Source organism: Onychostruthus taczanowskii, unplaced genomic scaffold (assembly GCF_017590055.1).
Source record: "Onychostruthus taczanowskii isolate IOZ18803 unplaced genomic scaffold, ASM1759005v1 scaffold17, whole genome shotgun sequence".
Classification (NCBI taxonomy): Eukaryota; Metazoa; Chordata; class Aves; order Passeriformes; family Passeridae; genus Onychostruthus; species Onychostruthus taczanowskii.
This window is the reverse complement of record NW_024498906.1, coordinates 1,546,609-1,570,372: the sequence shown is the minus strand read 5'-3', so window position 1 is coordinate 1,570,372 and position 23,764 is coordinate 1,546,609. Positions and strand designations below refer to the sequence as shown.

General features: G+C 38.3%; 1 protein-coding gene across 5 annotated transcripts in view; it reads left to right on the top strand.

Annotated features, from left to right (window-relative positions):
- Positions 1-23,764, top strand: part of SH3KBP1 (SH3 domain containing kinase binding protein 1) — a 211,649-nt gene that overhangs the window by 55,078 nt on the left and 132,807 nt on the right. For 4 of the 5 annotated variants that reach the window (XR_005952296.1, XM_041399855.1, XM_041399857.1 and 1 more), the window contains exon 3: positions 22,464-22,587. Coding sequence is in view for 4 of the 5 variants with exons in the window: in XM_041399855.1 (XP_041255789.1) it covers positions 22,464-22,587 (124 nt within the window). In the remaining variant the exon portion in view is untranslated. Of the gene's footprint in view, positions 1-22,322; positions 22,330-22,463; positions 22,588-23,764 lie in introns of those variants that run through there. The other variant, XM_041399858.1, reaches the window with a different exon arrangement.

Sequence of the window (23,764 nt, the reverse complement as noted above, 5' to 3'; positions counted from 1 at the left end):
ATTCGTGGCTGTGGTTGTATGGGAGCAGTGATAGTGCAGGACATGTAGTAGGGAAGAGATAAACTACTTAAGCTGTGTCATTTTTCCTTATTTCTTTTGTAGTCTTGGCACATTCATATAACTTAAAAAAAAATACTTAAAAAAATTTATTTTGAAGAAGAGATTGTTCTGTTCCTTATTTGTAGTAATGAAATGTACTTATAGATATCTTACCCAATCTTAAGAAATCTATTTTCATAATTTTTACCTAAAATGTGAAAATTACATTTGGAGTTGTCTGTTTACTTACTGAGATTGATTACTCTGAAGAAAATTAATTTGCCTGGCTTTGAGAGCATGTAGAAGGAATCTGTGATTCACCTATTAGGCATACTGTATGGTATTTCTGAAAATAATTTAAGAGGAGGAGGAGAAGGAGGAGGAGGAGGCCGTCCTGAGGCAGCCTCATGTTAACTGCAAAGGTCTCAGAAGTGATGTAGCTGAGCAGGATTTGTCAAAGCTGTGATGAGTTAATAGTGAAGAACATAAGTGATGAAATCCATTTTCTGTTGGTTGACCTTTTAAAATATTTGATATTTCTTCTTGTGTTATTTTTACATAAGCCTTTCTTGAAAATATGATTATCTTACTTCACTTTGTTTAACTCCACCTTCACCCATTTTTAGTTTTAGCTCCCCCTCTCCCCTCTTTTTTAATTTTATTAAAGCTTTTGTCAGATGTGCTGAGAGGAGTGTGAAGCAAAGGCAGTGAGATGTACCTTGTTGTGCCTCAGAAATTATTTGAAGTAGAGTAATTGGGGGTCTGGGGATTGAAAAACTGGAGATAATATCCTGAAATAGATCTTAAGAACTGAAAGGATGGGCCATAACTTTGATATCTTCTATGCTCGTTTTGAAAGGGTTATGGAAAGTCCATATGGTTAAGCTGCAGATGACTGTCCCTATGACATTCCTCTTCTGCCACACAAGTTTTTCCTTTCTCTGTAGCTAATTAACTCTGTAGCTGGTTCTCTACATGGTGGTGTTTAGAGCCTGCAGAGTTAAACCCCAGCTAGTAACCGTGGCAGCTCACAATGATCCCGGCTGTCTGGCAGCCTTTCACCAATTCAGCACATTTTTTAAGCTGTAGGATTGGGTTCCTGGGTCTGTGTTTGCAGTTTGATTGTCTCTGCAGCTCCACTCTTAGTGCAGTAGGAAAGCTTAGAGTGCATTTCCTAGTGGATAAAGATTTTTTTTTTTTTTTTTTTTTTTTGCGATGTGGAATCTAAACCTCCATAACTAGTAATAAAGACTTTTAAAAAACCCTGCAAAAACTCCTGAGTGGACTCCTAGCCTACTCATGCAAACTTCTTGCATGAGTAATTGGGTCTTGTGGATGCCTTGAAGACCAGCAGAAGAGCTTTTGGAGCTCCATATTACAGCCAATACAGTACAGAGATTCCTGCTTCTGGAACATGGCTCTCTTTGGGCATAGAGGAACATTCCAATTACTATCTTGTGGAAGAGAAAAGGGCAGGGCTCTCCCATTGACTTCTACATGTATGCTTTAAGAGCTTTGGCATGATGGAATAAGAAATTTGTCTGCTGATTTTAAAAGAAAGCTTAAATATGTATGTTATGGTTTATGTCTTGCATGTTATCTGTTGTGTTGCTTAAGCAGCTGGCAAAGGTATCAGCTATTTAAATCTAAATTCAAAACTTTTGATTAAAAATACATTTGTTTTCCTTTCTTGTGCCAATTGAAGTTCCTATGTGTTACAGAAGGAATTGTATCTCTTCCATATAGCATGGTGATTTTAGTTCTCACTTCTTTCAAGCTCACTTTGCAAAGCAGAGGGTTGCCCCAGCTTTTAAAAGGTCGTGGCAAAATAATTGAAAATACTCAGATAATCACAGCATTTTTGCATAAAGGTTGCATTAGGGAGGTAATGTAATAGGACTGCAAGGCTTGGTCTCCTGCAGGTAACCAAAGAAAGCACAGGCTGCTTGCCTCAAGCCAGTGCATGTTGGTGGAAGTACATCCTCCCTGCATGGAGACAGAGGTTACACTTTGAAATTAAGGAGCTGCTGTAGTCCTGGTCTGTCTTGTCCAGTGTCCTTTTCCCAGCACTCAGCAGTAATCGACAGCTGAGAAGGACAGGCTCTTCTGAATTAACCCTTCAATGTTGTGTTCCTTGTTACTTCTCAAAATGGGAGCATAAAACTGCCATTAAACCATTTTTGTTTTCTCTATGATGCTGCATATAACCTGTCAGCTCTGGGCTTGATGCTTTGAATATTGAAATACTTTGAGCATCTACTTCCAGTGCCCATATTGCTCCTGATTATATTCTGTAATTGCATTTTTGAGTAGATAAATGTCATTTCTTCCATTTATTTGTATGAAAATTGGCTTGTTATCTAATGTTGGTGACTCCTAACTTGATCTCTTTCACTCAGGAAAAACCACTGTGAATTTTTGAGAAAAGAAAGTCCAACCTCCTCTGCCTTATTCAAATTGCCTGTTTTATTTCTTAAATTAGGTCTTCCAACTAAGCTGTCACTTATAATTTAAATGTGACAGAGGAGGTGGCTGAGTTGCATTTAGTTTTTTACCTTGAAAAACTGTAGGGCAAACCAAAACTATAGCAATGGTTACACTTCCTAGAGTGCAGGAGAAGGACAGGGTCCTCCATCATACCTTTTTCCAAGGCAGGTAATCAATTGTGACTAGGTATGCAATATAGGCTGATAGAAGAAATGTACACATAAAAGTAGAAAAAAGGTAAAAGCTTACTGAATACGTGACTTGGTACTTGGTCTGCTAGGAAGTAATCTATGCAGCTCACTTAACTTACTTCTTGACTCCCTGTGCCTTTGTTTTCTCAAGTAAATCTTAGAGAAATTATCTACACATCAGATTGAGAATATGTGTGTAACCCTAGGAGAGAAATGCTGTGAATATGCCACTCCTGCTCATTGCAGTACTGTGCTGTAATGGAGTTAAGCTTTCATGTATTTACCACTCCTAATCCGTATGTACAAAGTTGCAGATGCTAACCATTTTTTACAAGAAAATATAGGTGCTAGTTTTAACTTGCTGCTGTCATGCAGTGCTGTAAGTGCTGTCCTTGATGAGCAGGGATCTCAGGAAAGGGACTTGGCAGATGTAGATGTAGAACAATTTATAGTTTGTCCTTACTAAGCAATTTGTCTATTATATGAGGGGGTTTTTTTGTTGTTTAAATTTACCTAGTATTAGGGAAAATGTAATTTGCAAATCCCTCCCTTCCCCTTTGAGTTTTGTAAACAATAGACTGGGTTTTAGACTACCAGTGCCTGCTGATTTATGTATTCCTGCTGTTCTAGACACAGTGCCTGCTTTGCCAGACCTCTGGCTCTGTTAGGGCATGTTGTGTATTTAGCAGCTTAATCCATGGACTGACTTGATTTTCAAGGGAGAGAGTTTTTCTTTCCACAGCCAGATCTTTGACTGGAGCTGATGCCCAGTCTGCTGGACTATTAATACCCAGTTCAAAGTGTCCAGTTCATTTTTCAGTTCTTGGGTTCCCCACTTTCCCTCCTCTTTTAAGTCTTGGTTGTTATAGAAATACTGAGTTTTGGTGACAAACTATTTCTTCTCAAGTATCACATAAAACAAGGTGAAACTTGTTAGCAGGAACTGTTAGTATATTATTGTAGACATCTGTAATAGCAGAATTTGTATTTTTTCCCCCTTTCAACAGCTCAGTCCCCTATTATTTTAATGTGTACTTAAGAGGCTGTAAAGGAGCTGTTATAATAAAGGGTGTTTACAGGACTCTGATGTAGTATAAGGAAATTCAGAGAGGCTGAAGTTTTGCAGCCTGTCCCAATCCCCAGCTTCTCTGGAAGCTTTCTTGCATAGTTACTCCAGCTATGAATTTACAACAGTACCCTCAACACACCAGGGAAAAAACTGACTGGGCTTCGTTGGATAAAAGATGAATACTACTTTGTACAAATGTTGTGGTGTTTAGAGTATTTCTTCCCAGTCTCAGACATTTGCAGTAGGTCTTGGTTCTAATTCAGCATATGTGCTTCCTTTTGAAAACAAACAGGATTGGTTTTATGTTCTTACTGAGTACACTCTGCAGTTTCTGAGGGTGGAAGGCAGAGTGCTGTGTGGGAAGGCAAGAATACATTGATGCTGAAAGGCTCTTTACCTGTACTACATGTTGCTAAGTTTCCTTTCCCCCCTCATTTATCTTCATTCCTGTGTGCTATCCCACCCCCATTTTGAGGATTCCTCACCTTTTTTTTTTTTGCATCTTAACTAAAACCTTACAGGCTTTGATGGCTGTTCAGCTAGCAGAGCAGATTTCACTCTCTTTAGGGTATCTAGCACTAAGAGTTGCACAGTTGGCTTTTCCTCTGTCCCCAAGAAAATGGGATATACAGAAAATAAAGTTTGATTGTATACAGGCTTTGGGGCTGGTTCTAATATCTTTCAGTTTTAATTTCCAGCTGTTTGTCATAAAAGCCTGCTTTAGAAATGATCATCAGTATGATGCAGTTATATGGTGAATAAAACCTGCATCTTCAAACTTGTATATGAATTTTTGAGGCTTATTTTTTTCTTGAGAGTCTGTAGTGGTACAGTATCTTATGGTGATTTTTGTGTTTGCCCTCCTGAGATTCAGTGTTTAAGCAGGATACATATGCAGCATAAAAGGTTGTAAAGATAACGAGTTCAGATTATTACAGTGGTGATAGCACTGCAGCAGGCAAAGAGACATCTGGCTGTGGTCAGATACAGGTGCTCTTGGGCTTTGTATTGTTTCTCTGACATCTTGATAGTGCTACTCTGAGTTTTCTTCCTCTGAAGAACAAAAAGTCATGTCTAATACACATTTCTGCTATGAAAGTCCTTACAAATATATGACTGGCTTTTCTTGTGTTAAGTGACAGGATGAGAGCCACCAAGCAGTTTTTCTTGTACTGTTAAACCCTGTTAAATCACTGCTCTCTGCCCTACAAATCAAAGGCTTCTCAACTCCTTCAGCCAAGTACTGGCTGTTGTCACTGCCTGGGCAGAGTTACAGGTGATGCTCACGATGTCAGTGTTGCTGCTTCTGCTTCAGACTGGATCACACGAGCATGGAATTGAGTTAAACATGTTAAAATCTAAAGAAACACTTCCATGTTTAGTACCATTTAAATGGGATAGCTTTTTCAAGAAGATGTGAAAAAATCTGGACACCTTCCACAAGTGTCATGAATCAGCTAGATTTGCTAGCTTTCTCTTACAATCCATTTGGGCAGAATTTCTACTGGTGATGATGATGATAATTTTCTAATGTATCCAACAGACACCTCTTTAAGCAGTGACTGGGGAATAGAACCAAAACAATCAGAGTGTTCTTTTTTAAATAATTGCATTAAGTATCCACTTAACTGGATAATATTAGATTTATGAAATAAAGCTTACAAAATTAAAGAGACTATAAATGAGTGTCAATTGACTACACTCTTGCCTCATATATTATCAAAAGAACTTTATACATACTATGGCAATTTAGATTTTTGTTAATGTTAAATACACTGAACAATTTTGGTATTCACACAAAATAATGCCCTAAAACACTATTCACTGTAGAACAGCAGAGTGTGGAAAATATTTTTGTTCAAAATAGTCTTCAGGGCACCTTTTCTTTTGGACATCTCATATTGTTAAAATGAGGAAAGAAGTTTAAAAACATGATGTGAGATGGGAGGGAGTGGAAGTAAAATTTAGCTGTGTCCTTCAGAGGGTACTTTAAAAGTTAATGATTTTTAGAAATAAGCTGTGGAGATTAATTCTAATTTTCTCTGGTTTTTTTTCTGTTAACCTTACTGTGTATGAGATCTGTGTGTGTGTGTGTGTGTGAATTAAGGTGGCAAGTAGTCATGATAAGTCTTGCTATTTAATAGAATTTTTCCCTTATTTTAAAAATACTATAAATTTTGAACAGCTGGTTAAAGCATTTGGCCAAAGATTCTTACTGAATTCAGGGTTAGCAATGTTTTTACAATACTTAGTTGAAAAATGTAGTTTGTGGCTAACTGCCCCAGATTTTGAGTGAATGAAAATAAATATCCAAAGACAAGGTCTGAGTTGTGACTTTGTGAAAAGGGAATAGTATGCTTTTCCAGTTTTCCTTGTGCACTTCAGAAATTTGGGTAAATATTTTGACGTGACCAGGAAACCTGAGCACATAAATGAGAGTCTTATTTTCTGACCTTAGAAGCATCTTTGTATAGAAAATTACTTTTTAAAGTTAAACTCTGAGTAAGAAGAACTTAAGAGAGAAACTAAGACAAATAAGTAAATACATAGGATTCCCCTGAGAACTGCATGTATGTGTCTTGTGAATAATTTGAATTAAAAAATTTGGAAGTATGAGAGGGAATTTCATGTTATTGAAAACCAAACTGCTTTATTTTTCATCCCTGATCTGTGAAACTGTTATACTGAAGGCAGTGTTATGATGTAGAGGAGAACCTGGGAGAACAAATATTGTGCTGTGGGATAAAGAGGGAGAAAGGAAGCTGAAATACTTGTTTTGATTACCTCTGTCTCCAGCCTTTGTTTTCTAAATGACAAATAAATTACTTCCTATTAAACTGTCAATGGTGTTAATGTTAAGGTGTGGTTGGTTCTGTTTAAAGATTTGTGTAGCTCTGTAAATAAATGGAGACCAGACCATTTATTTTGATCTCTGTGTATATTTAATAAATATTTAAAATACAGGAAATACGGAATTGACCAGTACTTGGCCAGCATGGTCCTTATTATACTCAAGCTTCCTTTTTGCCTTTTTAAATGACTTTTCCCAGGTATTGAATGTTTATTTGTGTGGGCTTGGCGACAGTGAATGTGAGATAAAGCCTATTTATATCAGGAAGCAAGTGATTTTTAAAAAAAAGACGTATTAAGTAAGAAAGATAAACATGATTCTTCAGGATTCAGAGCATTTAATTTGTTGGTTTAGGAGCTTTTTGTAGCTGCTGAAATACCTGGCCTCAGCAGATCAACTAGTGATTATCAAATATGTTTGACCACACCAGTTACTTGCCTCCCCCCTTTAGAGCTGAAGGTTCTTTCCCCAGCACTTCAGCTGCTCAGTGGACTCATGTGACTCGTCATTGTTCACACCCTGTACAGTACTTCAGAAAAAAATTTAGTCCAAAGCAAACAAACTCTTTCCTCGTGCCTTGTAGTCTGTGCCAGCTTAGATTTTGTGTTAGTATTGATGGTAGATAATGAAATATGTGTTGAAAATACCTGTAAATACTCACAAATTCAATGCAGTAGTCACTGATGTGCAGCACTTACTTGACAGGGGGACAGAAGATGGATGAAAAGTGATCAAGTGTAGGATTGGCCCATTCTCTTTAAATGAGTGAAGGCTGAATGGAGACACTGTTATAGGAATGTATGAAATTTATTTCCCTAAATGGGTACTTGCTACAGCTACTTGCTCTCATCACTGGCAGGTGCCCTGATGCAGACACTGCTCACCTTTCACATGTCTGCATTTCCTCCTGCCTATAGTAGTGAGAACTCCCTCTGCCACTTGTGTGTTGTGTGGAGCAGTGCAGACACATCCAAACCAGTTTACAGCTGAGCTGCACCTCCCCAGCCCTGTGTCAGGTTTCCTTTCAGTTGTGGATTTCAAGCTGCTTGCCAGATCCTTGGATCTAATGTTTTCTGCTTGCTTGCTCTGTATTTGTCTTCCTCTTCCTCTAGCAGAACACCCTCAATGGGCCTTGTTTCTTCCCAGTTTTATATCGGGATTAAAAGTGCTATATTTGGTTTTTTATACTTTTCAGTGTAGTATGATGTATGGTCAGCTCTGTTTCCTTTTCAGAGGTATCTGTTCCCAGGCCACCACTCCCATGAATTCTGGGACATGTCCCCCACAGCCCTTGTCTGGAGTGGTTAATGACTTTGCTGAAGGAGTCTGTTAGTTGATTTGGGATTAAAATCTGTTTACAAAGCAGAACACACCTATGCCTTGGGTGTTTCTTTAAACCACTGCTGTGTGGGTGTTCCTAGATAACTTTTGTTTTTTCAATATTCCCCCATGGAGTGGATCACAGAGGGGAGGAGCAGTGTATGCACAGTGTAAGAAATGCTGACAGGTATGGGGTCTTGTTTTTCCTGAGGAATATGCCTAAAAACTTAATTTCTTGATGAGACCTGTTAGAATCAGTAGAACTACTTGAGTGTAAATGTACTCCTTGAGCTGAAGTAAATGTGTAAAGGACAGCTCCCAATGAAAACAAAGGAAGCAAGTGGGTTATGCTCTGTGCGGTCAAAATTAATATTGTAAAGATAAAACACTCATACATCTGAACTTAAAGCATTTTGCTGTAAGTAAAGGCAGTTAAATCTAAATGCATCTAGAATATCCTGTAATTTCTAGAAGATATTGGAGTATCTAGAAGAAGAAGTGCTGTTTTTTGCCGTTCCCAGTAAAAAATACAGCTCAGGGGAGGGTGGATAGAGAGTACTCTTGTGAACTGCCTGGCAAATTACTCTGCTTTGCCTGCAACTTCTTGAATTCAATATTTGCCAAAAATTGAAGGATACTGCCTTCTGCTAAGTGAGATTTCTCCTCATTCTTTTCAAGAGGTATTTGTATTAATTATCCAATGATTGGCTTAAATTTCTATGATTTTTATTGTGCATACACATTTATCTTTTAGAGCAGGCAGCTACTTTCAAGGTAGGCTGCTCTTGGGGAACAAAAGCTAAGTCATATATAGTCATTTTTCCTGTCATCCCGAAAACTGTGTAAGTCAATATTTAGAATTTCAAGGCATAGATCTGGATATATATAATTTGAGCAATAGCAGTTTAATAACTAAAGTTGCAGTAAAGTCTACTTGAAATATAGATGAGTCCTCTTCAACACAGAGGAATAACACTCAGTGTCCTCCCTCAGCCTACAACACTCAGACCAGGAATGTTTCAAATGTTCAAAATGAATTTATCTTTTCTTGATAAATTGGTGAGTAAAAAGAATTGCTAATGCTTAGATCAAAAAATAGGTCTTTCTTCTATGTATGGCATATGCAACTTTTCCCTCTTGATTCTTACTTAAAGGTAAAAATTAAAAGTAATTATTAAGTTTTTTAATTGAAAAGTATTTAAAGGCAATTTCCCTGGGTGTTTGTCACTGCTGAAATCTTGTTCATGCTTGCTGAATCCATCTGCATCATCTGCATCATCATTCAGTGATGCTCAGCAAGGCAAACAAGTTCAGAGGACTCAGTCCTGAAGTTCCAATATACCTTTATATATGGTCAGACCACCATTTCATCATCCTTGGTGACTCCTATGCACCTGCTGTCTGCTTTCTTTCTTTAACTGTCATCTTTAAACTTTCATTTCCCCTCAGCAGGACTGCATAATCAGTACTTTTACCTCTATCTTATTTACAATGAGGTGTGCCTCAAGCATTCTGGTACCACATGGTACATTGGGAGAAACCATAAAAAAATTGTCTCTGCTTGGAAGGAGACTTATCCAAACAAAGATTATACTTTCTCATGCAACTCATCTGTGAACAGGAAACCTGCTGAGTGTGCTAAGCAGATATACATCATTTTTTCTCATGTGGACTTGACCATAATATGTCCAATACTGTTTTGGGTTTTTTTTGTAATACAAGCCAATGAGTCTGTGTGGCTCTGATAACCATGAAGGTTTGTTTAAAGTTTCATGCTGGCTGAATAAACACTAGGTTGAGAAACTCCAAAGGTAGTTTCAGTATGATGCATTACTTCAAAGGTAGCATGCCAATCTCTTTTGCAAACATTGAGTAATTAAGGGATTGAGTAATTTGAGGTGAGGATTGTGGTCACCAAATCTTCTTCCATCTGTGATGCTAGGCTGCACCTCTCCTACAAATACCAATGGTATATCAAACTCTCTCAGGCAGTTTTAGCACCCATTATACATTTTTTAGTCTTGAGCAACACTCTTTGCTGTTCTGGATCAGTGTTGAGCATGGTTATTTCTTCTATTTGCATTCTTTATACCTCTTTTCCCTTGGATAAGACCAAGACATAGAAGGTTGTTTTGCTAGAATGGATTGACCAATACATCCCCTTTTCCCTGCTTGTTCCTTTTTCACAGCTGTAAGAGAGCAGACAGAACATATGAAGAGCCTAGACAATTCTACCATGAAAAGCTTTGTCCAGAGACTTTCATTCTACTAAGAGAAAGCAGTCTCAAGTGTAGAGGACAGCTGCTGCATTTCTAGGGACTTTTTGAGACCCGTTTTTTAAAGTTTGGGTCGATTTTCCCAGCTATTAAGACCTTATGAATATGGCTATCTTTTCTAAATATCAAATCTCTAGAATTAAGTCTAATACCTCCAAAGAAACATGTGACCTACATTTTGTAAAGGGATTTCCTTGGTTCCAGGTCATCTTTTAATAGGGATTATTAAAATTGTTGTTCTCAATCCTTTCAGTTTCATACTTTTTTTTTTTCCCCCTAAGAAATTACCTCTGTGTTTGAGCATATCAGCATATCATGCTGGAGCTCAGAAGGCTATACCAGACAAAAAGGAATCCATAAGACATATGGCCCCATTCCAAACTCACATGAATTAACCTGTACTTGCTGTAATGTTTGCAGGAAGAAAGGTCAGATTAACATGGAAAATAATTAAATAACAAATTTTGCTTAGCAGCTGCAAGGGTTGTAAGACTTGAGGAACATGACTGTCAGAAGTGCTGAGGAACTGCTTCTGCCATTGGCTACCTCTTGAAATTGTTGGTGCTTAGCACCTGGAAAGACTGGAATCATAATACATTGTCTTGTGAACATTGGCAGGTGGATGCCAGCAATATTTATAAGAGACCTCTAGCCCTAAACTGTCAGACTGTAGAAGGATGAGTGTTAAATTCTAATCTCTGATTTACAAGTCTGGCAGCACACACTATTCACATGGTGTGTGATTTGAATAATGATGCGTCTACTCCTGATCTCATTAACCCTGATTTAATCCAGGATCTTATTTCATTAATTCCTGCAAGCTTTCATACAACTGGTTACACAAACAAACAAAGCCCTAAAAATCCTGTAACACTGTAATTATCTTTCCCTCTAAATATTTTCATGATCCTTTATTTTTGTCTTGAAAAAAGTCTCAGCTTGTCTTTCAAAACAGTGATGTGTCTTCAAGAATCTCAGTTTTAATTTTACATGTGGTGGAACTCCCTGACACTTGCCCTCCCCAGGGTTCAGTGGACTTCTCTGCATAACCTTAATAACTGTATGCTGCAGAGGGTTGAGCAATTGTGTTAGTTCATTACAGTATTTGGTAAGAGGTCTGTCAAAAACAATAGGAGTGTCTGTAATTTGCCCTAACCTTTTTATGGCACAGTACTTCATTCTATAATGCACAATTAAGTGTTTGAAGACCTCTGTAGAAATTTGTACAATTTTTCATTACTTGCTAATTGGATAGAAAAATGGCTGTTTGGACCATCACCAAGGGTTTTTAAAGTGTGGTTGAAATGAAAATTTTGAAGTTTTGTACAGCTGTATTTTATATATTTTGCGTGTTTTTTTTGTAGCACAATGACTTCCTTTCAGTTTGTATGGTTTGTTTTTAGTTGTTGTTTCTTTTTCACCGTACAACATAATTTAGAAAAGGCAAATTCTTTCTTAAAAAACCTTCCACATGATTTTTAACAGAGAATGCAAAATACTGGGTGAGTCAGTTAATGTTCTCATTAGAAAATCCTGCTGTTAAGGATCATCTGGTTTGTGATAGGATTTTGCATAAAGGATTTATGTTACTTTGTCTCTCTCTAAACCTGTCTGTGTCACAGAGATAGCTTATCTGCTTATCTAATACATTACAATTTGTGATAATGTCTCCCAGCACTTTTTTCCTAAGACTGTATGTTGTTGCTTTTTTCTGTATTGGTCGTCTCTTCAAATTGGTATGATTGTGAGAAGGAACATAAATTCAACAGAAGTTTCATATTTATATATATGTGTATATATATAAATGTATATATATACACATATATATGCTAATATATGCACAGGGGTTTTTATGCTGACAGCAGAAATATTTTTACTACATGAAATATCCATTTTTGAATATCTAAACCTGTAGTCTGCTACATTTTTTAATAAGGCCAGGTGTCTGTGGAGAGAAACTCTTAGCATGCTAAATTCTGGCATATCCCACTCTTTACTCAAAGAAATGAGGAATGACATTGCACTTTCAAGCAAAGTTAACAATTCTTCTAATAGTTGGGTGAAAATGGAACCTTAGTGAGAAGAAATTTATTTTTATTTGAAACTGCTTGAGTAATTTAATTCTGCTGGAGCTGGACTGGGGGGAGGATGGCTGAGAAGCACCTTCTGTGCCTCCCCACAGTATCTCCCTGCAGTATCCGAGGATGCAGGGGGGAGCACACGTGTGTTTCTGAGCACCTACACAAATGTGTGTGTGAGATGAGAACACTGGGCAGCTGAAATGCTCACAGATGTACTGTGCTATTGGCAGACACAGGAATTCCAGCTGATAAAAGCCTGGCTGGCCATCCATTGTCATGAAGGTTATAGAGGTGGGGGAAGAAAATGCCAGTGAGAGTCTGGTTGCTGAGCATGTTCCCCATGGCAATCCCTGCTGCAGCAGTGCCTTCTGCCCTTAATCCCACTGCTCACATATGTTGCTAAATATGTAAAGCAAAACAAATTCCCAGCCCCAGATGAAAGCTGGGAAGGAGTGTGTGCTGCAGGGGTTCAGGGGCAGGTGTTAGCAGACACCTCCACAGCAGTATGAAATCAGGAAGTTGCTTCCAGTTCATCTGCAGGTTGAGAGACCTGCTGCAGTTGAGTGGTGTGATTCTCTGGGAGGTTTCTGAAATGCAAAGTCTGTGTCAACTCTGCAACTTGCCTACTCTAAGTCTTAGAGTCTTTGGGTCATCATCTCTCAAGTGTCTCATACATGGATGGTGTGTCCCTCTGTTCTGGTGACAGGGTGACAAGTTTGGTTTTCCTCACCTTTTTAATAAATTTTTAACAAACTTCTGCTTTTGTATTTCTCACCTACTTTGGGTAACCTGCACATAAAGATCAACAAATGTACTTACTGTTTTTCAAAGTCTTCCTTAGAGGTGTCTTGTCACAGTGTGTACAAAATGCTAAGTGCTTATGCACCCGGCCTGTGCCAATCACTTCTGCTTCTTCGTGCTTCCTGCCATCTGCTGTGTCTGTTCATCAGTTATGCTTTGCTTACACCTACGTTGGGAGGCCTCAGAGAGAGGTACTGTCATTTGAAAAAAATGGGTCAGGATGAACTGAGTGGCTTGGAGTGGCATCCAGCACCAGCACACCATGGTTTTCCTATTTCCCTTTTTTTTTACTGCTCTAATTATAATTTTCAGTCTTGGTCTGTTAAGTGCATTAAGATGTAATGAATTGCTTCTTCTGGTGGTAGTGAAACTTATCACTGATGTAGCCAAGCATGTCTCCAAAACCCAAACCACAATGTGCAAAGGGTGTATTCTTTTTTCTTCCTGACTTTCTCTGAGACAGGTGGTGTTTTGTAATTCTTTGTTTTAAAATGTGCTCTCTACTTTTCTTACTGTTGTATTCCTTGCTGTTTCTCGGAGTCTTCATCTCCCTTCCCCCTCCACCCCCTCCATGTTTCTTTAATCTTTTCTTTTCTAGTAATTAAAAAAACCCCCACAGTAAACTAATTGGTATAGGTGAATGTGAGCTGTCTCCTTTTGAACTGAAGTACAAAGTGTGAGGCTAAGGGATTTAACAAGATTTTCTGGAGCTGAGTGAATGCAGAAACACACACTCATATTCACAGACAAGCAGAGCTGAAAGACTTCACAAGACTCAACAAATCTGAGAGTTTTCTTAATTTTATTATAAAGCAGGCACTCATCTCTCTAGAAGTACAAGGCTTTCTACATATATAAGAGTGTAAATCCTATCCAGAAGATCTTTACTTATCAGAAGGATGTAAAAAAGATGTTTGCTGTAGAGTACTGGTCACTGATGTGTAGGAGAGGAACAGAGGATTTAGGAACAGTGTGGCCTCCTGTGTTATGGAGGGCTTTGTATCTTGGGCATCTCTGGCTGGGGTCAACAGAAGAATTCAGACACAGATATCACAGAGAAGTACCAGCAGTTTAAGCAGGAGCAGGTTGCACTATGCTTTCAGTGCACAGTGCTTTTGTGGTTAATATAGAATACACTGGATGTAGGAGTTAATTTTTTTTTATAACAACTGCTGGTTTGCCACGTCATAATAAATTTGTCACCAGTAGTTTGCATTAAATCTCACCTATTAATGTTTTTACATTGGTGTTTTCAATTTCCCCACTATTGTCTCAAATGTCTGAGGGATGACCTTTGTTATAAGTAAAGTTTGTAAATAAAATTAGTACCAAAATGAGTATTTAAATGTTCAAAGAACAGTGTGCATGACAGATGGGCTGTAGAAGCCTTTACCTATGGCAGTGTAATGAATTTATGATTGTGCAGGCTGGTTCTAGTTGAACAGTAGGCAGGGGAGCAGTGTCTTGACAGGAAACTTTGCAGTGCTCATAAGGCTTTTCCATCTGAGAAGCAAGGGTGGCACCATGAAAGCAGCACTTCTGGCTGTGTTCAAGGCTTTATCTGTGCTAGGGGAGAGCAAACCAGTGCATCTGTTTTATGTAACACAAGAAAAACAAAGGAGGGTAAAGCAGGTCAGAGTCCTCATCCTTAAGGTACCTGTTCTGCTGGAGTAGATATGCTGTTCAGTATGTAAAACTTGGTGAACAAATAGCACTTTTCTCTGTCAAGCTGTAAATCAGATAGCAGTCATGTGAGCCACAGAAATAGACAGGATTTTAAAGGCCAGATACAGAAACCAAAGAGAGGTTTAGGAGGCTGTGGTTAGAGAACTAGGCAGTACTGGCACAAACTAGGAGGCTCATGAACTGTAACACTTTTTTTTTTTTTTTTTTCCTCCGTCACATGCCTGACAGCTGGGAACATGCTTCTTATAAACTTGGGATAAGCTGATAGTGAAAAAAGGAGAGCGGATGTGGAATCCTGCAGCGGTGAAACACGAGCATAGCTTTTGTCATGAGCTCAGAGCATGTGTGCAGTAGCAGCTTGGGATCTGTGCCTCTGTTAGAAGCTGGGGATCACTGCTACAAAGCACAGGCTCCAAACCATCCTTCCCCCTCTGCTTGGTGACAGAGCCACTGGTGAGTGTCTCCTGAACCAGCTGATGGGGAGGTCTCACTCTTGATCACAGTGCTTGAAGGTCCCATGTCCTTCCTCTATGGCTTGGACATGGTATTGCCCTAGAAAGGAGAAACTAAAAGCTAGTGATGCAGAAGCCCAGAAAATAAAAGCTAGATGGTTTCTTATTTCTCCCTGAAATATTGTCATCTTGCTTTTTAACAGAATGTAAAGCTTATGCTATGACAGTAAACTGGATTTTAGTGCCAGCAACATCTTTCTGGTTGAAAATATTTTTTGTCTTGATTCTAGTTCAGTTGCTGGGAAAGTTTATTCCATGCTTACTTTAGGACACATTGCTTATTTATATTAGAATGACAAGATTCTTGAAAATCAGAGCCACATTTCTAACTAAGGACATTTGTAATTATTCAATAACTCTTAACTAGTTTTAGTGAAAATGTTGCAGGAAATTACTTAGGAGGACTAAATATTAAATTGATGTACTGTGCAACAGAATTTTATTTTGAGGCATTTAATAATTGAATGATTGAACTCATACATTGTTTGAAGTTACAGACACGGTCTGCAGGAAATCAAGGTGGCAGTTGTCTCTTGAAATGTAAAGTATGGTTTTTGAGAAAAGGGATTGAAGGAAAAGCATTCAGTGCTCCTGACCTTTCCATTGTCATCTTTTGATAATTCAAATGTGTTGCATTGTTTCCTCTTTGCTGCATATGATTCCAGGCTCTTACTCCTGCTCCCATATTTGGCTTCAAGCAGGGCACATGCTACAGATTTTAGAATTGTGAAAGACTCATTATTTCTCAGCTTTCAACTCTTTCATTATGCCTGTGTCTTGTTTTCAAAAGCTTTGATTTTGATTAAACCTCTTGCTCCTGGGATGCAAGAACTGTTGTTCCCTTCATATAGAATCCACAGATAAATCACCTTATAGTCTGATAGTGATTCTTGAAATTTTTCATGGCTCCCAACAGTTTCAAGGAATGAAGTGTTGGCTTTAGGATGTTGTACCTGCAGCAGTACAAAAAAAAAGCATATTTTGGATTTAGAGTCGTGGAAAAGGTTGAAGCAATTTCCTCAAATGTTTTCAGCTGAGTTTCCTGTAAAGGTCAGAACTGTTATAGTAAAGAAACTTGAAAGTTTGGTGTAGTGAAAATGGCAGAAGTTCTTGTACTTTCCTAACTGTAACTTTTATGACTGACGTAATTCAAGCACTTGCTCTAACTTCAAGGAAGCTTTTTGATAGAGGGGTGGAAACATCATCATGTAAAGGCACATATATAGAGGAAACTTGTTCCTTGAAATGTAATAAATGATTCAATTCTGAGAAAAAAAGCTAGGTCTTGCTAAGAGCAGTAGAAAAACTATGTTTTCACTTTGAAAGCTGTTAACTGTTCTTTTTGCTTCTCTTCAGAATGACAAAGCATGTGCCATTTCAATGAGTAATAGTTTTTTACTTACAAAAGATAAGATGCTTAATTTATAAATTTTAATTTATAAATTTTATATGTTGAAATAGCTATTTAATAGGGTGCAGGTATACTTGAATACATTGTATTTTCCTATGTGATGGACTTTCATCACACTATGTAATTTGTTGTTATTTGAAGTTTTGTCACTTTGTAAAGCTGATGAGCTTAGGGATAACATCTTTCAAATTTCCTGTGGCTTATACTGATGTAGGATAGGATTAGAGAGGATCCAAATAAAAACAGCTCAGGTATTGTTTAGGATTTTGTGTTTCCTTGGAGAAAATATATTTCAAAGTTTGCTAGAAGAAAATAATCTTTTCACAGTGATTTGGATGTTGGTATCTATGCAGTATGATTAAAGCCTAGTTACAAAAAAATAGTAATTTTTTTATGTATTAAAAGGGTGTACAAATTTTAAGGGCCTTTATGCCCCCATAATATCTTTGAAATCGTAATATTTCATGGAATGAAGCTTAGTTTATTTTTAAAGTTCACGATTACTTTCTTTCAGTATTTCTCAGATTGAGGATGCTTCTTCCGAGTAAGAACTGCTTATCATATTGGAATCACACTGAAACCCACGTAGACAGGAGGTGGAAGCTGTCTTAAAATTTCTGACATCAAGAGAGCATCTTTTAGGTTTAGTGTTTGAAATGCAAGGTTACTTACTTAAGGATTTGGTTCCTGAGGCAAAGCCTCTTGAAAATGATCTGCTATTAACCTGAACCTGCAGTTACCTCTGTGTGGGCTAGGAAAGAAGTGCATCATTTAGATCCAAGAAATTTATACTGGGCAGTGCTCCAAAACCAAGAACCAAATAGTCCCACAGATTAGGTTTAGAGATATTTTTGAAGCTGTTAGCACTGTGAAAGCCTACCTCTTTGCAAATGGGTTGTGTGAGTGAGACAGCTGCTCATTCTGCAGAAACATCTCACAGGAACTGAGAGGTAAAGAGCCAAGCACTGCACTCAGGATCCCTCTGAGCTCCTTCTCCTGGGGCTCTTTGTGGGGCTTCCATTGACATCTGTCTTGTGAACTTTATTCTGGGAGGGGCTCTCAAGGTTGTCAAGCCTGTTCCAGATATTGTCACCACAGGGATTGCTGGTGAAGGTTCTCACACCGTGTCCCTTGGAGGAGACTCAGCACGGCACAGATGCCCGGCTGTACCAGTCCTCCCACCCTGTTCCACTCAAGGGCAGATTGCCCACAGTGAGTGGTGATTGTATCTGATCAGGGTGTGAATATATCTGTTGTAGTCAAAATAAAACCAGAAACCAGTGCAAAAGTCTTGGTCAGGAGGTGCACTGAAGTCCTTGCTGGGCAGATGGCAGGTTGATATTTTCTTTATTACACAAGCTTCTTTTTCAAGACACAGCAGTTCCTGAACTTGAAACTGAACTATTAGTTTCTGTTCATCCTTCTTTAGAATTTAAATTCAGCTGTTCTTGAACTATTTATGGCAGATTGAGGAATTCTATTCTAACTGGAAGTTTGCTTCCTACTTGTTTGTGTACATGGAATTTCTTCTTAAAAAAAATATCTGCAAACTTCAGCTTGAAATCAGAACTGGAAATAGATTTTGTCATACACTGGGGAAAGTTCCCACAAGCCTCCTTTGATATGCATGGGTTTGCAAGCTCATTTGCCTACTCTTTCCTCATGTGGTAGGATTCAACTCCTTGCAGATCTGGAAGGACGGGGTTACATAGAAAGATTTCTATAACTATTACTGATAAAGCACCAAGCTTTTAGGGCCATTGTAGTTCATTTACCAAATATGCCAGGTAGTCATGTTCCGTATACCTTTTGCAGTAAAATAAATTGAGCTTTAAAATTAAAAAAAATAAAGTTACTTGGTATATTTCTTTCGCCAGAGTTGTTTGTGTTTGTTTTCACTTCATTTTTCAAGAAAAAATGCAATTTTGAGTAGGGCATTATAGTATTTTAGAGTAATAATCTATTTTTTTACAGCAGGTTTGAGTGGGGATAGATGTAAAGGGTTATGTCAATATTTCTGAATTTAATAGCACCAAGGGTCCCTTTGGCCTGAGGATAAGGGTGCCTGGCTGTGTTTGAGCCACAACTGAAGAAAAGTTCTATAATCCTGAATTCCCCAAGGGTGAGCACTACAGAAGAGCAGACAGCAAGGAGGCAGGAGCAGCATACTAGAGAGAGGAGAGAGGCTGTAATACCAACACGAGTGTTTGCTGCAGGCTGCGGTGGTGAGGCTGCTGGAGGCTGGGGCATTTGTTAGGTTTTGTATATAAGTTTTTAGTCTTATGCTGTAGACTAAGACCAGGAATTGAAAAGATGTGCAAAGGTCTTAAAGCTGGCATTGCTTAATGCAGAATGCGTCCTAAGCCACTTAGGTATGGGCTTCCCATAGGGTATTGCTAAGTATGAATATGCTTCTGCTAAGATTTTAGCTTAGTAGGGCTGGATTGATCTTGATTTCTGTTTCATTATTTAGACAATTCTCCACTTTCAATTCCCTCCAGGGTCTGTAACTTTAGGTTGCTGGGGTTGATCATGTCATGTTACTCTAGGCAGTAGCTATGAAAGATTATGGCCCTTCTCATGAGCATCAAAGGTAACAGTAATGAAAAGTAGCTCAAGTGTTAAAAAGGCACACAAAAAAAAGAAGTCCTTGGACAGTTTTGGTGACTGCAAGGTGCCAAACCTTCTGTGTGAATTTCGGCATGTGGACACAGCATGTGTCTTTCTTCTTTCCACAAATAGTGGATGAGAAGGAAGTGCAAGACTCCCCACCCTACGAACAAATGCCAGTGTTTGGGAGTTCTCTTGTATTCTCTTGCTTTTTTTCAGGAGCCAAACAAGGCTTTCTCAAAAAACTGTCAGCAGCAGCAAAGGCACCAGTGTCATTCATCTGGAAACTAAAAGGGTACAGCATTGTAGCATTGTTTCCTGTTACAGCAGACAATTTTCTCTGTCAGTTTTGAAGTTGAAAAAGGATTTTTACAGTTAAAAAATATTGTACTGCTGCACACAGTAATGACACACAGGAAGTAAGTTCTCGCAAGATGTGGTCTTCTGTAGGATGTTGTCTTGTGATCTTGTTCACGTGAGAATGCTGTTTGACTCACAAATTCTGTTTAAATGGCAGATAATTTTTTAATACACAGTGAGTTTGTCACCTAGCTGCAAAATAGATTTAAAGCTTTGGGTGAAGTAATTTATTGCACATTTTAATTTTTAAAGCTGTGAAAAAGAAGCTTGTGGAATAATGTACATGTTAAGTCTAGTTCACTTCTTTTAGAAGTGATACATTCTTCTAAATGCATACAGTGTTCTTAAATTCTAACATGGTTCACTTTTTTACCAGAACTATGCACAATATTTCTTCTAGCAGCAGCAGCATCTATCACACAGATATCACACACCATTCATACACACATTCACGTTTGTTATTTCAGTTGTTATGATTACTCTGAGGAGCTGTCTTTTAGACACTGTTTTACCAGTGCCATGGCAGCATATAAAGTATTTACTGTACCTTCCTTAGGCAGTAATTTGTAAAAGTTTTATCTCTGCTAGTGTACTGATACACAGAAAATGCTTTTGGCAGATGTAGGAAACTGTATTACTGTTGTATAGCTAATAAGTCAGCTTTGAAATAACAATTGGTTTGGGGAAATAAAAAGTTAAAAAAAAAATTATGAGATTCAGGTTTAAGGTGCATCTTACAGACAATAATTTAAAAATTCTTCCTTTGCTTGATGCTGTTCACAGATGACAACTTCAGAAACTTCAAATAGAAATGTGTTTTCTATGCTTTAGTGCTCATGTCTGATATGCTGAAAATCTAAATAAGATCCACAGTGTACAATGCTGTGGTGTGGTGGAAGTTGATCCTGCACTGGTTTGTAGAAGAGGGCAGTGAATGTAAGAGAGGTGAAAGAGAGGAGGAGAGGTAGAGGTTTTTATAATGGGAAGAGCTCATCCAAAGCCATCACATGTCTCTGATGCCTGTTTAATGTAGATCTCATCAAATTTGCAGATGATATCAAACTGGGGGAGCAGCTGACATGCTTGAAGGCAGAGCTGCTCTTCAGAGGGCCCCAGAAACATTGTGGAATCCAGCAAGGACAAATACCAGTTCTTGCCCTGGGAAGGAGGAATGCTGGGAGATCTGCAGAATGGGACCTGATAAATGTGGGAGCAACTCTGCTGAAAAGGACCTGTGTGTCCTGGTGGGCAGCAACATAAACACGTGCCAGTCTTGTACCCTGGCATCAACACAGTGAACAGCATCCTGAGCTGCATTAATAGCCTGCAGATTGAGGGAAGTGGAAATCCTTCTTTACATGGCACTAATAAGTTCACATCCAGAATACAGCATCCCATTTTGTGGATAAGATGAAAATTTTGCATAAAGGGAAGATATTGATGAGCTGAAGCAAGTTCTGTGCCTGTGGAAGCTGGAGCACATGTTCCCTAAGGAGATGCTAAGGAGGTGTGGGCTTGTTCAGCCTGAAAACAGGGTTTTGGGGGGACTTCCTACATAAAAATTGTTATCCAGGAGATAGAGACACACCCTTCACAGTGATGCCTTGTGGGCAGGACAGGAGAGAGCAGATGGGACTTGAGAAGAAAGTTCCAGGCAAGGTATAAGGAAAATCTTTGTCACTATAAAGTCAGTCAAGCAGATTCTGCAGCCTCTGTCCTTTGATGTTTTCAAAACCCAGCTGCTCAAACAGCCTTGAACAGCCTGGTCACCTCCATTCACAGGTGACCCTGCTTTGAACTGAATTGAGTAGGGACCTTCTGAGTTCTCTCTCAGCCTGAGTGGCTCTATGGCTCTAGGACAAAGCTTGGAGCCAAAACTCTTTTTTTTTCCTTTATATTTTGGGACGTGATTGTAAGCAAATGGTTCAGCCTCTGTAGTGTGTCAGTTACCTGTCTAGAAAGTGGAGGTAATGCTTTTTGTTTTCTTCAGTGGCATTTCAATATAAGATACATGAAAGGGGATGATATTTTGGATGCTTTGTCAAAATAGGTATGGACAACAACACAGTTAGGCTTTTAAAGTGTGCCTAAGAAGCTGATAGAGAGGGTACTGTGCATCTCTAGCAGTAACTGTGAAGCTGTTTTCTGTGGATTTACATTCATGAAACCCTCACCATATATTTTTTGATATATATTGTCAATCCCCTTAAAAGGTAGTGAGCAGCAAAATGTGTCAGTGTTAGCAACAGCTCTGACAGCAGTCTCACTATGTGCTTCTGCCAGTTATGGTAACATTTGTCATATTTTCCTAGTTAATAGTTTTTTTCCTGCTATGGTGGTTGTTTCTGTGGTCTCATTGGAGGGGAAGCAGACTAAGCTGCCTTTACATCAGGAGCACTGTACTGGTTCTGCCCTGTGTATCAGATGTACAGCTCACTGCTTGATAAACTGAAACATTTATTTTTTTACCCCCTCACATTTTTCAGCTTTGGAGATCTTTACTAAGAGATTTTTAAAACTATCCTACAATTTTCACGCATAGATAAGGAGTTATTTGAAAAAGAAAAACAATAGTGCCCATTGGAAAAGGTTACTGAAAATTGCTTTCTTTTTGTGGCATTTCAACTTTGTAAGAGTCTTTGTGGTAACACTAGAGCAGGCAGAGATGTGTACATAGAAGTTTTAAGAAATCTTGGGAGCTTGAGATTCAGAATATTTTGTAATACCTTTTTTAAACTGGTTCTTTTTTCTTTTCCCTGTCTTCTGCAGGAAATAAAGAAAGACATGAAGAAAGAAAATACTGCCAACAAACCACCAGAGAAGCCTATAAATGAAGTTTCCAATGGAAGCCATTTACTGTTGTCTGAGACAATTATTAGAACCAACAAAAAAGGTATAGTATATGGACATTAAATGCATATTAAATTCAGGCCCTCCAAAGAACCAAATGTAAACCTTCCTTGTTTCTAAAAATAAAGCTAAAATCTATTTAACTGAGAAGGCATAGGAGGAATAATAATAGAAAAAAAAATCTTTGTCCTCTTGGACTGGCATATATGGATGCATGTCTAATATTTCCACATTAATTTGCACAGACATCCCTTTCTTTTTAAGGAAATCCCTTCTCCATACATTTAATTAAGGGAAGTTGTATGAGGAGATTGCTAAAGCTTATTAAAGAAAGGAAGTGACAGCTTGCATATATGGAGGGTTTTGCACAGGGATGTCAGTCTACATTCACATATTCATGCTTTATCTGGGACAGAGAGCTCTAAAAAAGGGAAAAAAAAGGTGAAAAAAATACAACTTAATGCATTAGTTTCTTGGGAAGTGTCTTTCACTGTCTTTCATTTGACACTGGAATGTGTGTGTGCTCTTCATGTCTGGCTTGACTCCCAATGCAGATTCCTATGTAGGGTCTTGGGTGGCCAAAATGAAAGCCTCCAAATTTTCTGTGGCATTCCCTAGCTCCCTGCCCTTCTTTCAGAACCATTAGAACAAAACAAAAAATTGGAAATATAAAACCTGGATTTTTCTTCAGGTTATCTTTATTCTCCTGTTTGTTTGTAGGAGGACAATTGGGTCTGTGCAAGAGATGTGCTGTAATCTTTTCTGGAGGATTCACTCAACAGTTTCTTGCTTTCTGTCTTATACAGAATAATCTGCTGTCATTAATCATTTCTGCAATGTAATTTCCATCTTAGTGTGTCTGCTAAACTTTTAGGACTGTTATGGACATTTCCTGTTACGTTTTTTCAGCTAGTGTTTTATTTGAGCTGCAGTTTCAGTAGAGGTCTTATACTTAAGGTTTACAACTGCAAGTGAAGAAGAATTAATAATTTTTGCAAAATGTATTACTTCCTTTAAAATGTGAAGCAGATTAATCTCTACCTCTTTTGCAAGGATTGATATCCTCTGAAAGAAAACACTGGAAATAAAACTCAGAAAACTTTGTCTTTTGAGCTTGCAATGTTTTCTTGAATCTGGAAACACGTCCAAAATTTCTGCTTTGGGTCATAAGTTTTTCAAGCAACAGCAGAATTAAATTACTAAGAATTATTATTTTTCAT